At 32.5% G+C, this 18,324-nt stretch overlaps 1 protein-coding gene across 1 annotated transcript in view; it reads right to left on the minus strand.

Moving 5' to 3' along the window:
• Cadps (calcium-dependent secretion activator 1) overlaps positions 1-18,324 on the minus strand; it is a 368,169-nt gene that overhangs the window by 117,029 nt on the left and 232,816 nt on the right. The window contains exons 9-10 of the mRNA XM_071582912.1: positions 866-889; positions 288-381 (exon numbers count right to left, since the gene is read on the minus strand). Coding sequence (XP_071439013.1) covers positions 288-381; positions 866-889 — 118 coding nt within the window. The remainder of the gene's footprint in view (positions 1-287; positions 382-865; positions 890-18,324) is intronic.

Consider the following 18,324-nt stretch of genomic DNA (forward strand, 5'->3'; position numbering starts at 1 on the left):
TTGCCAATGCACTTAATTACACTTTCGAAGGAACGTAGCCCTATTATAGGGCAAGGCATATCTACACAAGGCATAACTTTCTCAGTGCAATGATTAAACCAACAATAATAAGAAGAAAAATGAAAGTATTTTATGATGATTTAAAATGTATTACATAGACAAAATATGCTGCACAAATTCTACAAATTCAATAAAATTTTTATTTAATGCAGGCAAAAAATGTAGCAATTAGGTATAAGACTTGGGGATGACATCATGTTATAACAATCAAAATGATCACAGCTTACCTCCAATTGAAAAGTGAGGACCACATCAAGCTTTGTTAGTTGAGTGTCACTGTCAGCTGAGTCTCCCTCCAGCTTGGCCAAAGAGCCTTGTGATCTATTGTCAGCAATATAATCTCATAAAAATTATTATTAAAGGAAACATGCACACTTAACTAGTAATCACAATACCTTAAATGCACACATATCTATAATATAACATTTAGACATTAAGTTACGCAACATGGCTTTATCCCATATGACAGCATAATTATTAACAACAACAGCACCATAAAGAGCTTCAGGTGAGTTGGAAAAAACATAAGTAAAGGGAAAATATTGTATAAATATTTTCTTAATTAAAACTAAATAAAATTTTTATTGATATAAACACATTCAAAACATATTATTTGTCAAGACAACTTAGCAAACACAAAATATAAGACAGCTTATAGTTGCCCAAAATTAAAAATCCAAGAAGTAATGCCATTGGGATAGCAAGATGCACACTAACCAAACTTAGTTTAAACAATATATGCTAGCATGCAGAATAAGTATATTAACATAATTATAATAATAAAGCCTTGCCAAGCTCTACCTGCCTTAAGACAGAGCTTCTCCTTCGACTACGGACAGCAAAGGAAGAGAGATAAGCACAGATTAGTTGTCAACCAGTTGTCAACTACTAATTATTGATAAAGACAGGATACTATTTTTTATAAAACTTCTAATGGTATGCCACAAATTCATTGTAAAAGCTAATTCAAAATAGTTTTACTTCAATTCACAAGAGTTAATATGAAGGGTTATCCTTTGAAACATCTCAACAAGATTAACCATAAATAATCTATTTTTTATCATTTTATATAATTAAATCATTGAAATAATGACAATTAATAGAGATGGATTTATGTCAACATAATGAACTTAGCAAGAGTACATTTTCCCAATACACACTTAAAAAACAAAATTATTACTAAGTGTTTCAACAAAAACTACTAGCACACTATTGCAAGGAAGGGAGTAATAATGCAAGTTTGAAATTAACTTTCAAATTTAGATGATGGAGTAAAATGCTAGTCAAGTGTATCTGTAATAGTTATAAGCCCATAGAATTTCATATATTTCAGGTGTGAATGTTTTTAAGCTCATTCCAGCTTGTTATGACAGCACAAAAACAATTACAAACTATAGCAATTATTTGCACTACTGAAAATCTATAGAGCTAACTTACATTCATTAGTTGCCAATATTAAAAAAATAATTGAAGTGCTGGTAATAACATGCTCACTAAAATTATTGGTGTTAAATTGAAATCCATGAGCCTTGGAGCCAAATGAAATAACAGTGATTATATAACATTAAAATGTTGACACACTACTATGAAATCTATTAAGTTAACCAGTAACCTAATATTGGCAATGTGTTAAACACAAATATGCAATGAACATATGACTGATAAACAGTGCTAAATTGATTAAGGTATTTTAAAATTCTTTAGATTGTCTTTTGTCTTTCATAGAACTTTAATGTTTTTATTCAATAATGACGTTAACTCTTGACATCAAGAATTATAAGCATGTTTCCTTAGTTATTACAGTTTTCCATACAAGAGGGTTGCATGTAAAGTTTCCGACCTCAACATAAAGATTGCAGCACTCTTCAACAAGAATTGGGAAATATTCTTATGCATCGGCTAAAAGGTACTAAATATGCTTATGCATGGGCTAAAATTTCAGCCATTTAAGTGTCAGTTATTGTTTGACAATAGTTTGAGTAAGTCATTGTGAAATTTTTTGTAAAAAAGGAAAAACTGGAGCATCGAGCTGTCATTAAACATTTGTTTTTGAAAGACAATATGCCTAGGCAAATCAAAAACAAGTTGGATGTTGTGCATGAAGACTCTGCAGCATCATTTACGACCTTGACATTATAGGTAACTAGAGTTAAACAGCTGTACTAGCTTGGCTGATGATGAGCATTTGGATGGCCAAAAATAGCAATAACCACTGATATCATGAAAAAAGTTCCCCAAATGGTACTGGATGACCATCTAAATAAGGTTAGAAGGGTATTAGAGGCTGTGAGCATATTGAAAGAATGAGTTGGTCATATAGTGATGAAAGAATTGGATATGTGTTGGCTTAACATATGCTGGCTGCAGCATTTGCTCACTTTGGACCAAAAACGCATTTGAATTAACATTTCCAAGGTTATTTTGAAGCTGTTTAAATAAAGTGAGTTTCATTTTTGCATCGATTTATTACTGTAGACAAAACTTGGATTGACAACTACAACTCTGAGATGAAAGAAGTCAAAACAGTGGACTGCAAAGGCTGAACCAGCTCCGAAAAAGGGGAAGATGGTTCCATCAGCTAGAAAGGTGATAGCAATGTTTTTGGTATAATCATGGACTTATGTTATTTGATTACCTTCAAAAAGACAAATCATTGTCATATTCTGTATTTTAGCCATGGTAAATATGGAAGTGTGAGCAAGTGTATTGCCTTGATGGAAAAGGACAACACACTTACTCATACTTTCACATTTTCCATGGCTAAAATTCATGATTGCACTTTGAATAGGTGAACCACACCATGTATTTACCAGATCTGGCCCCAGCGACTTTTTTCTGTTTTCTAAACTTAAAGTTTTGCTTGGAGGAGGACAGAGATTCTCATCGGATGAGGAGGCTATCGCATAGGTAAATGCCTATTTTATGGAAAAAGATATCAACTACTATTTGGAGCAGTAAAAAAAGTTAGAGCATTGGAAAATATATATCGACTTAAGAGGATACTACATTGAAAAATAAAAATTAATCTGATTAAAAAAATGTTCCATTGATTTGCTAGGTTGGAACCCTAGTACTATTGCTTCTTCAAAAATAAGAAAGTCCTACCAGCTTCAAAGATAAAAACCCTATGAGAAAGAGCGTTGGAATGTCTGGTAACCCTCTTAAACCAAACTGTTTTACATGCATTTTTAATGCACCTACTTGAAAACTACATTTTTTGCAAAATACATCATTTGGTGATTTGTTTGGACATTTAATATATTATTACAACTTTAAGACATCATACATTTTCTACTTCCAATTCTTCATTAATTATGCAACACAAAAATTCATATGTATTAAAAACTAAAGGGAGTACACACATATCTGTACAACTTATGATAAAAAAGAGCATTGTTCAAATATATAAATAATAAATAAGATAATAGATTGAACTTGGATTGACTTTTCAGAATTTAGCAAACCTTTTTCAATTTGATTGAGACAGCAATAATGGATGGCCCTTTTCTGAATACAGACAATTACTAAACTGCCTATAACCAAATTGTTAAAATTAATAATTATTTTCAGCATTAATATTTAAAAAATAGAAAAGCCACTTTTCTTAGTAGCATTATTACAATACGAAGTATGGTACACAGCCACACTATTAAGATAATGAGTCCTACCCTGGAGGCCGTGATCAATTATTAAATATAGTGCTAGACAGTATGAGAGTAACTTAGTTATTTATTATATTGCATAACAGCACTAGAAATGGTGTGATCTGATATTTAATTTTGTTAATCACAAAACAATACAATTATACAATGAAATTTTGGGGACTCCATCATACCAATTATTATTTTATTGCTAGGATCAGCTGAGTAAAAATTGTTCAATGACAAATACAGAATATAATACTCTGAATAAAGCAGCTGCTGGTTAACTTGAGATATTTAACAGGCATTCATCATGCTGTTGCATATACAGTTGCTGATATTGGATCCATGCTGCTTCCAGGAATTACCATCGCGTAGGTGTGTTGATGGAAAACTGTTTTGCTCCCAGTCCTGGAGGCATCTTCAGGTCAAAGTGATCTGCATTGCGAGTTGGCCATTATACATAGGAGATGCTGACTGACCCAGAGCTCTCTGATTTGCTCTTTCTTGGCAGGAAATAGGAATCACCCTTACCATGTGGAAGCCAGGGTGCAGCCGTCATCACAGTTGTAATTGTAGGGATTAATCATTATTTCTATCACTTTTCCTATGAGTCTTGGAAAATAATGCTTCTCTCTTGCCAGCACTTAAGTTTGGTCAAACTTAATTGTGTGTCCGGATTCTGACCACTCATGTTCAGCAATGGCCAACAGTCAGAACTGTTTTTTCTGTGGCCCTTTACTGCTCCATGGTTCTGCATCTGTAGGACCTACCTGTTTGGCCGATGTAGGACTTCCCACATGTGCACTTGATCTCATATACACCTTCATGCATGAAGTCAGGGATTCGGTCCTTCGGCTTAGAGATGATGTTGCTGAATTTTCTTGCTGTGAAGGACCTAGTTGTTACAATATGTTTTTGTAGGGGGTAACTTATCTTTTCAGCCATTCCGGCAATGTATGGGATGGTAGCATTGGTTTCTCTTTTCCAGGCTTCTCCTCACTCCATCTCTTGGCCAGGATTCCATGGAGAGGTGATCCCATGGCCGCACCTTCCTTCTACTGAAAGTACTTATCATTCCAAAGGAAGTATGAGTTCCTGAGGCAAAATTTTTCGGGGTCTGGGAAATCCTTTGGTAATCCCTCTGAGGTAAGTTCTTTAATGAGTAGCATGGAACCTCATCAATGGGTGTATTTGTGAACAGAGAGACTATGTCACCGCTCACCAGCACGTCTTGTTCCTTGACTTCAATATTCTTGATGGTGCGAATAAATTCTGTGGAGTTTTTCACGGACAAGTCAGTTCTTCTGGTGAAGTGCCGAAAAGAACGTGCAATGTATTGTGCCAGCTTGCAGGTAGGTGCGTCAATATTGCTTACGATGGGTCATAGGGGGACCTTGTGAACCTTAGGTAGTCCATACAGATGCGGTGGTTTGGCTGCTGATGGAAAGAGCCTCCATTTGTCTTCCTGTTTGAATTCCATGATTGTTTGAATTCCTCCCTAGTGAGTCATTCCATCTTTGCTGTTGGGTCACTATTTAATTGGGAATAGGTGCTGCTATCCAATAAGGCTACAATTTTGCTGTGGTAGTCCACTTTCTTCACGATTACCGCAACATTCCCCTTATTTGCTGGTAGATCAAGAAGTTCCTTATTATCATGCAGTTTTTTCAATGCCAAATTGCTAACATCAGAAAAGTGATACCTGAGTGCTGACCTCAGTGCTGAGCAAAAACAGATACCCAGAACATATGTTCCAAAAAAGGACCGACAAAAAAGAAAAGGAGTTGACGTAGATGGGATTCAGGCCAAAAACAGAGCAAGGAGAAGCCTGGAAAAGAAAAACCGATGCTACCATTCCATATATCACCAGAATGGCTGAAAAGATAAGTTACCTCCAACGGAAACATAATGTAACAACTAGCTTCTCCACAGCAAGAAAATTCAGCAACAATATTTCTAAGCTGAAGGACCGAATCCCAGACTTCCATATGGAAAAAGGTGATTCCTATTTGCTGCCAAGAAAGACCCAATCAGAGAGCTCCGGGCCAGTCAGAATCTCCTATGCACAGCGGCCAAATTACAATGCAGATCACTTCAACCTGAAGATTCCTCCAGGACTGAGGGCAAAACAGTTGTACATCAACACATTTATGCAACGGTAATTCCCATAAGCAGCATGGATCTTTCATCAGACAGATGTCGGGGAAGCCTAAGAATTAATTTTAGTTGCCGATATTATCAAAATGCAAACATTGAAAGCATTAAATCAAAGTAAAATACATATACGATTAGGCAACAAATAAAAAATGAACATTTGGCTAGCCTAACAGGAAATTAAATCTTGCATCTAATTTAAACAATATACAGAAATGAAAATATATCTATGCATAAGAAAGAAATCAAAAGGATCTACACATAACCAAATGCAAGAACAATGTATTCACACACTCAAAAATACACCAACAAAAGAAAAGAAAACACCTGAAATTCTCTTTCCAATATAGTGAAGAAATTGAAGGCTGCATAAATAGATACAGTAATAATCATTAATAATTTTTGACAAAAACTAATTAGAACAGAATTTCAAGGGTGCACCACTGAATCTATAACCCTTTAGACAACTTGATATTGTCAATTATATGAACATGCACATAAAAGCCATCCTTTTAGGAGATTCCATATTTTTATAGTGAAAAATTAATTTGATTACAGAGTACACATGAAACCATACAAGAGTGTGGCAACATAAACTGCAACTTGCAAAAAGATACACAACTCAAAATATTGTCCATTTTTATCATAAATAACACAATATAACATGCAAATATAAAACAAACATTCCAAAGAAAGATGAAATTAAATTATTATCAGGTTTTGAATTTTAAAAATGTTCTCTATTGAGTTAATTTTTTCCCAAATTAAAATGGTTGATAGTGCAAACTTTCTACCCAGACATTGTAAATGTTGTCATAAGTTTTACTTGCAATTTGATACTTTGTGAATGTTAAAATTTTGTATCAATGTAGCCAACAATTTGTTTATCAAACTGGGCACTGTTTCTTTCCCTAAATAATAATTCCATGAATTCAAGAGAATGAATATGATGTTGCCATTGAGGGAAAGTATTGTCATTTTGTACAAAATTGTTCGCTGAAACTTTTTTAAAACTATCCAAGTATCAAATTGTTTCCTCAAACTTTATCCATATATTTTACTAATTTATTTACCCATTAATTTTGTTTAAGGTGACTTGCAAAATGGATTTTGTTCATTCAATTAAGGGTTTATCCAGAGAGCCTTTCCTATATTTGTTTACAACACTAGAAAACCACTATTTATATGTTCAAACAATTTGGAATATTTATTTTTACTCCAATTTGGTTTAGTTAGTGAGATCATGTAAATAAATTTATGGGTTTGTGTGTTTTAAGCCAATTTACTCCAAGTTTGATCTAGTTTTGTTTGAATTATTGCAAAGTATAATTAAAAATCAAATATATTCACAGGGAAACAAATGGACATTAAAAACAAGAATAATATAAAATAACCTGAAAAAGACTTCTGCAGACAAGAGCAACAGAAATAAACACATAAGGGCACACAAAATTTCACGGCTAAGTCTATAGATCCCTTATAATTTCATATCCAAGGACATTCTATGATTATGTCATACAGCATTTATAGTATTCACATAATTATTCTCAAATAAAAACACTCAAATGCAAAATCAATACACTGAGCACAATAACCATTCATTGAGCATTTAAAACTACAAACGAAGAGCACCAAAGCAGTATCAAAAACAACTCTGAACATGTTTCACTAGTGTAGTAAGTAGAGATAAATGTTTTTGTCCAGAATGGCAAATATACAAGTTCTTTCCAAGATTTGATCCCAGGTTAAAATATCTGAACCTACTTATATAATTTTCTTGTATTAAGTTATATTTATAGAATTAGAATTTTTTCTATTGTCAAAAGTGGTATTAACAATAAGGTCTGAGGACAATACAGTTTAGGCCAGGAATTTATATGTAAATTAAGTGAACTACCTACTTTGCATAATCTTACAAAATTTCTTCATTATACTGCCAATAAAACTATCACTAATATAAAGCATTGGAAACATGGCTCTGAATTGCAAGAATTATAACAATTTAATTGGTTTTATCTGACATTTCAGAGATTCACAAATAGGCACATGAAGTGAGTACATTACGTACATACACAGAATGCATATTTAGTGGAATACTTATACAGCTGTTCTAACATTCAAAATATGCCTCATTAGTTGTATTTAAGAAATGTAGTACTTTCACTGATTATGGAATAAGAAATATTCTGCTTAGTTTGTTATCCTCGGATGCTATGCTGACTCATTAAAAAGGAGTCTATTTCATAGTTTAATCTCTATTTCAGAAGCCATTCAAGTATGGATAAAAACATTGAGTTAAATCTTCATATAAAGTTGCCTTATTAACCTAAAATTGTGTACTTATTTGGATTTCAGAGGGTCTTGGATTGAAAGTTTTTTAAGGTTGAATGCATAGGAGCTTCCTATTATGGTGGTGAGTGAAGCTTATAGTGTCATATTCTTGATATAAGACAAACAAAGTCAAAAATGACTAAGTAAATTATTATGCTTAATTTAACTCTGATAACATAAGAGTTTTTGTAACTTATGCACATACCAGTACTTTCATAACATAGATGAGGTTTGATTTCAATTTCAAATTTAGCCATAAGCCATTTCTGCTGAATCCTTGCATAAATTACAATAGAATCATAATTAAAACGAAATATTGATAACCTATGCATGGGTTTTAACATAAGTAAATTTCTTCAATTTTCATCAGCATTAAAAAAACTTAATGGTGTGTTGTTCATGTTTTAATTTAAACAGAAGCTTTGCCACTCTTGAAAATTTATCATAGTGCTTACTTAACCAACATCAAAATATATTATGCGTATATTATTTAATGAAATATATACACCACAAGGTGATTATCAATTAATATAATGTCAAAATCACTTTTTCTATATATTACTTACATTTTAAAAAGCTTTGACTTAATTGCCTTGTTGCTGATGATTGACAGGTTAATGGCATGCTTCATCAGTGACTGACTGATGAATATTGATGCATGGGTAATCACTTCATTAATAAATCCTTATCATCCATTGCCCGCCTAAAACTAACCAACCAGATTTGCACCTTCAAAATTTTGCCAACATGTGATGGATATGGATTGATGGCCAGAGATGAATGAAAGTAAGTGAGAATGTCCTGAGATGGTGGGAAGATGGGGATTCCAATGGCTGGCCTTTATGCATACATACCATTGAATCCATGGTGAAATAAATTTTAATTAAAATACAAAGCACACTAAGAACCTGGATTTATTCAATCAAATTCAGATATGTATGTTTATATGTGCGTGTGTAGGTATATGTATGTGTGTGTGTGTGTGTATATATATATACATATATATATATATATATATATATATATATATATATATATATATATATATATATATATATATATAATACACACACACACATATATATGAGGGTGGTCTGAGAAGCTTCTGACCTAACAAAGATACAAGACATTTTTTCTGAAATTTTCTGAGTCGGAAACTTTTCAGACCACCCATGTATGTGTGTGTGTGTGCGTGTATATATATATATATATAGTAACAAACAATATAGAAACACAAAAAAAGATCACTCACACATTATTTCTTGATAATTTCTATTTTTGCTATCTTTCGATAAAGACGGAGTAGAATTCCATCGAAATTATCAAGAAATAAGGTGTGAGTGATCTTTTTTTGTGTTTCTATATTGTTTGTTACTGTGTAATGTACTATTCGGCACTTCCGTGTTACGTCGACGAAATCATCTACGAGGGTCATCCGGAAAGTAGTACCCGTTCGTGAAATAAAGACACAAAAGTAAATATTAACAAACATAAAAAATTTTATTTGAAAGAGGATACTTTAAACTACTTCTCAACATAATCTCCAAGCAAATTAAGGCATTTGTCATAACGTGTGACAAGTTTCTGTATTCCTGCTGCATAGTCCTTCGCCGCCAGCTCATTGAGATACGCGAGGGACCCATCTTGCACAAATTTTTGCATAATGCAGATGGTGTTTAACAATTTCATGAACAATTGTTTGAGAAACATTGGGAAAATGCTCACAGATGTCATCAATTGTGACGCGCCGATCGTTCCTCACGAATTCGTCAACTGAGCTCACCAGTTGGTCTGTAATGACAGACGGTCTCTCCGAACGCTCATCGTCGTGTGTGTTCCCCCTCCCCATGTTGAAGTTGCGACACCACCGCCGAACAGACGACTCGTCCATTACATTGTCTCCATACACCTCCTTTAATTGGCGATGAATATCACATGGGCGAACGTTTCTTGCATTGAGGAATTTAATCACTGCCCTCACTTCACAACTGGCGGCGTTCTCAATTTTTTTAAACATTGTAAACAATCACAGAAACAACACAGGCAATGCTAGCGTCACGCAACTTGGCTCAGAGAAGGCAGACAAGCCACTGAAGCTATCTGACCTCGTCCAGCGGCTACTCGCGTCGTCAGCACTTCATGCGGCACGAACGGGTACTACTTTCCGGATGACCCTCGTGTGTGTGTGTGTGTATATATATATATATATACACACAAATATATGAGATATATTTGCTATCATAACACATATTAGGCTCATTTACTTACTTATATCCCAGCATTATAACAAGCAACGCAATCAGCTTACACTTATCATTATCCAATTTATGTAAAAAATATTTTACTTGTTCAGTATCTAAAACCATCAAATGCCTATTTAGTATTATTTAAAATGTCAATCGTTCTCAAAAAATAAAATCTGATATTCCTCTGGTAAATTCCACCATACTTTTGAATAGAAATTTAAATTCAATTTACATACAAAAGTATGGTGGAGTTTACAAACTGGTTAAACTTGAATTGGCTTAATTTATGAATACTTCTGACTCTATTTCATTGAATTTATGTTTGTGTGTTTTGCTTTAAATGTATGTTGAAAACTACATCTTATCAAAAAATAAACTCAGAAACTTGGCAAGTCCATTACCGAACAAAAAAGTTCCTGATCTTCCCTGCTTTCTCTGTCAAGCCAAAATATTGGCAGGGTAGTACGTATTTTGAATAAACTACATATCCACCATATAAAGCCAGAAGGAGGAAACATAAAAAAATGGAAAATATAACACAAAAAAGAAATTTGCAAGAAAATTATGACAGGTACCGAACCTCACAACAATGAGTGAACATTCTTATCATGAGACATGACAGATACATACGAGGCATGCATTATAAGAATTTGGCAAATGCACTGTGTGTTTTTTCTTGTACTTCAACTTTGTTCATCTTAACGATTTGAAATAGGCCATTTTCTAATTATATGCATAAACATTTTAATGTAAAGTGTATGACTTTTTGTCAGAGAGAAAATTTCAGATTCATACTAAGGAAATCATGTAAATAAAGTTACTATGCAGGACTAGAACACAGGTCTTTGCTGTTATTTGGTAAGTAAAATAAAAGTTTTATTAAAACAAATTCTTTAATACTCTCAGTGAGCTGTGTAAAAATTGTTTTTTATAATATTATAATATGCCTCCAGTAAATCTAAAAGATAGCTAGAGCCAACATTAATTGAACTCTCACAGTAGCCTCTAGGAATGTAAGGGGGCAGAGGTATTGAGGGGTGAAAATAAGTTTCATAACGATAAAAGTAATGAGTGGGCACAAAACTACCTTGCAAATATAAGCTCTTTTACATCAATAAATTAATATGTCCCTTAATCAAAAGTTTGTTGGATTAACTGAGTAGCTGATGTAATGCAAACTCTTTGGGTTTCTTTATTTACCATAGGCAGATAGATTGTGTCTTAATGTCGAATTCCAGACATAAGACAACTTAAACATTATAAATAAATGTACAAGGCCACTAGGATAGCAGAGAAAGACCACTATGATAATTTAATCACAAGTATTCTGAAATTATCTGGTTCAATAAGGGAAAACAAATGTAATTATGTTGTGCCAATATGAATTTAAGAAATGCAATTTCTGTGCTCTGAAAATTACTTGATGAATATTAACTGGTGCTATGAACTCATCGAGCAAAATACAAATGAGGCTTTCAATTACTTTTATGATATTCCATATCATGGCATCCAGTTGTTCACTCCAGTTAGCACTAACAAACCTAGTAGTTTTCCTAGGTGGTTTAGTTTTGAAATGAAAAATTTAGTTGGTAGGAAGAAATTACAGCACAAACTATATAAATAAACTGGATTGCAATCTGATTATGCTAAATTTTCACAGTTAAAGCCAAAATGTGCTAAATTGATGAGAACTTGATACAAAAGATATATAACACAACGTGAGTCAGCAATCCAACATGATTCAAAATACTTTTGGAATCATGTCAGCAGTATGAGGAAGAAAGACTACCCAAGGTAATGTTTTTTAAAAATCTTTCTGCTAGTTCTTATAATGACATAACAAACCTATTTGCAAAGTATTTCTCATCTATGTATATAAAACAAGATAGCAGTTCTCTGCACAATGTTCATACTCAGACCTCTATCTCTATCTCATCTATAACAATCTCAGTAGAAGACATTAAAACTAAACTATGCGAACTTGACTTCCAAAACGGTTGTGGTCCTGATGAACTCCTAGCCCTACTTCTGAGTATGTATCTTGTTATAATTTATCCTTTGCATATACTGTTTAATAAATCCCTCACCACTGGAATTTTTCCTAGCACACTTAAATCCACATACATGGGAAGGCCCAGAAGTACCCAGCCTGACCTAGAGATGGTGGTTGTTGTTTGAATAATATCACTGTATTAGAAAGTATGCAATCTATAAAACATATGTTTCAAGTTTGAAGATGCCATGTTGTTTAGTATTTGTTTGGCAGCCATTGATAGTGAACTTTTTCAGTGAATTTGTGAAAATGGAGAAAATTGGTCATTGTTATGTGACACAATACTTTCATTTGAAAGGCCTCAGCCCAACCAATATAAAAGCTGAACTGGATTCTACTCTGGGTGAGCCTGCTCCTTTGTATACAACAGTATAATATTGGATAGCAGAGTTAAAATGAGGCCGTACAAGCTGTCAAGACAAGCATAGCATTGTTCGACCAAATGAGGTGAGGACTCCAGAAACGTAGAAGAAAATCCACAAAGTGATACTGGCTGATTGTTGACTGAAAGAATGCAAGCTAGCAGACATAGTAGGCATTTTAAAAAGTGCAGTACATCGTATATTGACTGAATATTTGGAGACGAGAAAGCTGTGTGCAAGATGGGTGATGCATTTGCTCACACTCGAGCAAAACCAGTGTCATGAAGATGCTTCAATTGAGTGTTTAGCAAAATTTCACAGCAACAATGCTGAATTTTTGTGCCGTTTTATAACCATGGGTTTCATAACCATAACCAATACTTCACACCTGAGACAAAAGAGCAATCTAAACAATGGATTCAATAGGGAGAACTGGCTCCAAAGAAGGCGAAGAGAGTTTCATCTGCAGGTAAGGTCATGGCATCCGTTTTTAGGGATGCGCGGGGTATATTTTCCATTGACTATCTTGAAAAAAAAAACTATCAACAGCAAGTATTATGCAAACTTATTGAAACATTTGAGCGAAGAAATCAAGCAAAAGTGGCTGCATTTGGCTAAGAAAAAGGTGTTGTTTCATCAAGACAATGCACCAGCTCAGAAATCCGTTATTACAATGACAAAATTTCATGAATTAAAGCTTGAATTGCAATCTCATACACCCTATTCACCATATTTAGCCCCCTCAGATTATTTTCTGCTCACAAACTTGAAAAAATGGCTCGGTGGTCAAGGATTTTCCAACTGTGAAGAAGTGATGTCGGCAGTTGATGGCTATTTTGAGGAGCAAGACCGTTCTTATTATAAAAAGGGTATTTCTTATTATAAAAAGGGTATCAAACTTAGTGAACATTGTTGGGAAAAGTGCACAGAGCTGAAAGGAGATTATGTTGAAAATTGAATACACTTTTTTCCAAAATTTTTGTTTTCTTTTTTGGGTCGGGTACTTCTGGGATTATCCGCTAATATAGTACCAATACATAAGCAGGGTAAGAAAAATAATGTAACTAACTATCGTCCAATTGCCAAGCTCTCATTAATAGCAAAAATCTTAGAATCAATTGTTGTAGATAAGCTAATTCCTATCTTTAACAGCATCATTATCCCTGGGCAGCATGGTTCCACTAAAGGAAGATCAACACTCACTAATCTTTTGGTTTTTCAAAAGTATCTTATAGAAGGTACGGAAAAAAGCTTACAAACTGATATGATATACACTGACTTCAATTAGGCTTTTGATAGTGTTAGTCATGAGCTTTTTCTGGGAAAGTTGGAAAAATTAGGAATGAGTGGTACCTTACTAGACAAGATGGAAAGTTATTTGACCAACAGAGAAGTTTTAGTAAAAATTAATGCATCTAAAAGTAAATGTTTCTATCCATCATCAAGTGTTCCCCAAGGATCCCATCTGTGCCGACTATTATTCAACTTATTTATAAATGATATTATAATGGCATTATACCCGATTCTTTTACTTTTGTAAGCCGATGACTTAAAATTTTTTTAACAGTTCAATCAATTGATGATCACCGAACTCTGCAAAACTGTCTTTATAGGCTTAAAACCTGGTGTGAGCATAACTATCTAACTTTAAATTTAAAAAAAAATGCTATTCTCTAAAATTCAGCTAAAAAAGGAATCCACAGCAGTATGAATATACTCTAAGCAATTATCCTATGGCTCTGTGAATACTGCTCTACTGTCTGGTCACCTTACTTCAAACTCCTTATTCATACAATCGAATGTGTTCAAAGAAAATTCGTGCTCAAAATTGTATTGAAATTCAATCTTCACAAAGCTTTATATAGTTATCATGAAATGTTACCACTACTAAATCTTCACTCCTTGCACAAACATAAAAAATTAATAGGATAACCTTTCCTTAAAAATTATTGCATAAAAAGATTGATTCTTAAGAACTCTTAAGGGCAATATCTTTCCGAGTAACACAAGGTATGAAGCACTCTTTAAAATTAGATATCATGCATAAAATTACACATACTACTCGTCTAAAAGCCAGATTATAAGAGATGCCAACAGTTGTGATTATATAGACATGAATGAACAATGATCATCCTATTTTCTATTTCACCAAGAACCCTTAAAAAAAATTTTATCAAAAATATCTGATGAATTTTAGAACGCTAATTATTGCTGTGTGGATATTTGTACATTTCAATAAGTTGTTCCTAATGCCCATTAGGAATACTTTCTTAATCGATACTGTAAGGTCTAGTTAATAACTACTACTGAGAGTTATCATTTTGTACCATCATCTGTCCTGTAACAAATACTATATTTCTAATATTTTATTTCCATTTTTTAATTCCAAAAATTATTTCTATTGATATTTTGTCTACATTAATTAATATCACTAGGTATGTTTGCACACCTGTATACCATCTGAAAATGTCTTTCATGCATTGCATATGAAAATGCTTCTTTAATTCTAAATTATATTTCAATTCTCAACAACCAGTATGTAACTTTATCTCATTTGTAACGTTATATAAATGTTTTTTATAAATGTGGAAATAATATATGTTTTCGCCTTTCTTTTTGTAAAAGGGTTATTCCCATAAATAAATAAACAAAAAAATCAACAGAAGTTACGAGAAGCAACATGATATGATATGACATGATTAGAGCAGCAAATGGCTATACAAAATTCAATGCTTAGAATTCCTAGCATACATGTATTTTAGCAACATTTTAATGTTACGTTTTGTTTAGTCTATCCAGATGGTTTGGCCTAAATCTGATGCAGTGAATAGTTTATAATAACTTCCATACTTAGCTGAAACCATGAAATGGTGCTGGAAATGATGCTCTAGGGTATTATAACAATAATTATTGCTGAATAATAATTATTATAACAATTTCAGAAAATAGAATTTCAATAAATAAATAGCAATAATGGGCAACACATAACTCTGCAACTCAGAGATTCATAAAAAAATTACTCATATATGATTGATTATGCATTCAAAATGAAAATGGGGAAAGCAATAAGGTGGCCTTTCTTCAGTATGAGGGAAAGAACACAAATAAATGCCCAGAACATATTCAATTGTCCCAATAAATACAGTCAAACTTGCATGAAATGACATTTTACTTTCTTAATTGGTAAATAATCAAAGTAATAGCCTGCACAGAAAATATTTTAAATAAAAAAAGGTTTTTGGAACTCAGGCACAAAAAAGGAGCACTCCTCATGTAAGTCTACTCTAAGAACATTAGGGTCACTGATGCTAAGTGTAATTAAAATTTAAATAAAGTCAATACACCTTCATTCTTTGAATTACTACACATATTAATGAATTATATGAGGATTACTCTATCATCAAAAAAGATACAATATTTAACTATACACATAATTGAACTGAGTAATATGATAGATACCATGCAAATACAAAAAGCAGATAACTTCCTCTGTCAACTTCCTTCTTCAGTAATTCCTGCTTTATTTGTATCAGCATTTTATTAGGCATTTCAAATTACTCTATTTACAACACTTGCATTATGTGCATCAGACAAATTTCTTATTAAAGTAATCTTAACAAGGATTGTGAATTAAAAAAAAATTACAATGCAAACTTCCACCATTATTATAAATGCAAAAAAATGTACTCATGAGCATTAACATATGTTTGTTAAAATTATTTTTTTCAACAACTGAGGGATGAACAACTTTCTTTTTTCACACTGAATAAAATAAGATCTTCTTCTGTAAAAGTGGACAATTGCCATAAGATGGCTTAGTCAAAATATAAATATCAAATCAAAATATCCAGCAAAGTCAAATGTATAAACACACTTTCTGAGACATGTTTTATCCCAAGATGTATGAAAACTTAATAGGTCCAACATTACAAAACATTTCACCACATAAATATCCCTGTGTTAGTGGTTTTTGTCAAGCAATATTTTATTGCATTTCAGACTCAAAGCTGGTCTCAAGGTGTACGGTGGCAACATATAAGAGAATCGAAAAACTAGGAAATTGTCAACTTGCACATAGAAATAGGGTATTTTTAAAAGTAAAGGAAAAGGACAAAAATTATATTAAATTAGAATGGTGATATCAAAAAAAGGAATCTGGTAGCACTTTAAATAAAAGAAATTAGAATTAATTCAACGCAAAATCTAATAAGATTAAAACATGATCGAGAAATTATGACTGCTAAAAAAAAGCACAGCTAAATCTCCTACTACACTTTTTGTAATTGGAAGTGAATTGTTTACATTTTGTTTAGAACATATACCATTTGTAATATTGTCCCTCAATAGTGAATAATCATCTTAAAAAAAACACAAATGGGAAAATAACTGTCGAGGCTAATACATGGTAGAGTGAAAAGAGTAATACATGGGACGAGGTTAAATTTACTCAAACATGCATTTGTAATTGTCCATTTCTATTATTATGATTAAATTTTCTCTGTGTTCAACCCAAAAATTTGGCAATAACTGAGAGTAACAGCCAGAGAAATACTCCCCATAAATATCTACATGATATCTTTTCATATATACTTATACACACACACATGTAGGTATCTGTGTGTGTGTATGTGTATATATATATATATAAAATATCTTCGAAATGGAACGCTCTTCGGCGACACACAAATATATAAAAAACACAGATGTAGATTTTTAGAATATAGAGACACAAAGAAAGGACACTCACAATTTGTTATTTTACGTTTCGACAGCACGGCTGTCGTCAGCCGTGCTGTCGAAACGTAAAATAACAAATTGTGAGTGTCCTTTCTTTGTGTCTCTATATTCTAAAAATCTACATCTGTGTTTTATATATATATATATATATATATATATATATATATATATATATATATATATATAATATATATATATACATATATTATATATATATTATACATACACACATATATACACACACACACACAAAGACACACACACACACACACACACATATATATATATATATATATATATGTGTGTGTGTGTGTGTATATATATGTGTGTATGTATAATATATATATAATATATGTATATATATATATATATATATATATATATATATATAACCATAAACACAGTAATCAACCCGAAGGTCAGATAGGTGATGATAGAGTTCACCCAGTACTAAGCCCTATACGGCGTGTGGAACACACATCAGGGTAGGGGGGCCAGTTCCTTTCCCCGTGCCGGTCATATTTTCCCAGGAAGATCTGGTACCCAAAAAAAACATAGCTTGGGTGGAGCTGCAGGTGCCCAATATATACACACACACATATATATATATATATATATATATATATATATATATATATATATATATATATTTATATATATATATATATATATATATATATATATATATATATATATATATATATTTATATATATATATATATATATATATATATATA

Source organism: Hetaerina americana, unplaced genomic scaffold, assembly GCF_022747635.1.
Source record: "Hetaerina americana unplaced genomic scaffold, ioHetAmer1.1.p SCAF_12, whole genome shotgun sequence".
Classification (NCBI taxonomy): domain Eukaryota; kingdom Metazoa; phylum Arthropoda; class Insecta; order Odonata; family Calopterygidae; genus Hetaerina; species Hetaerina americana.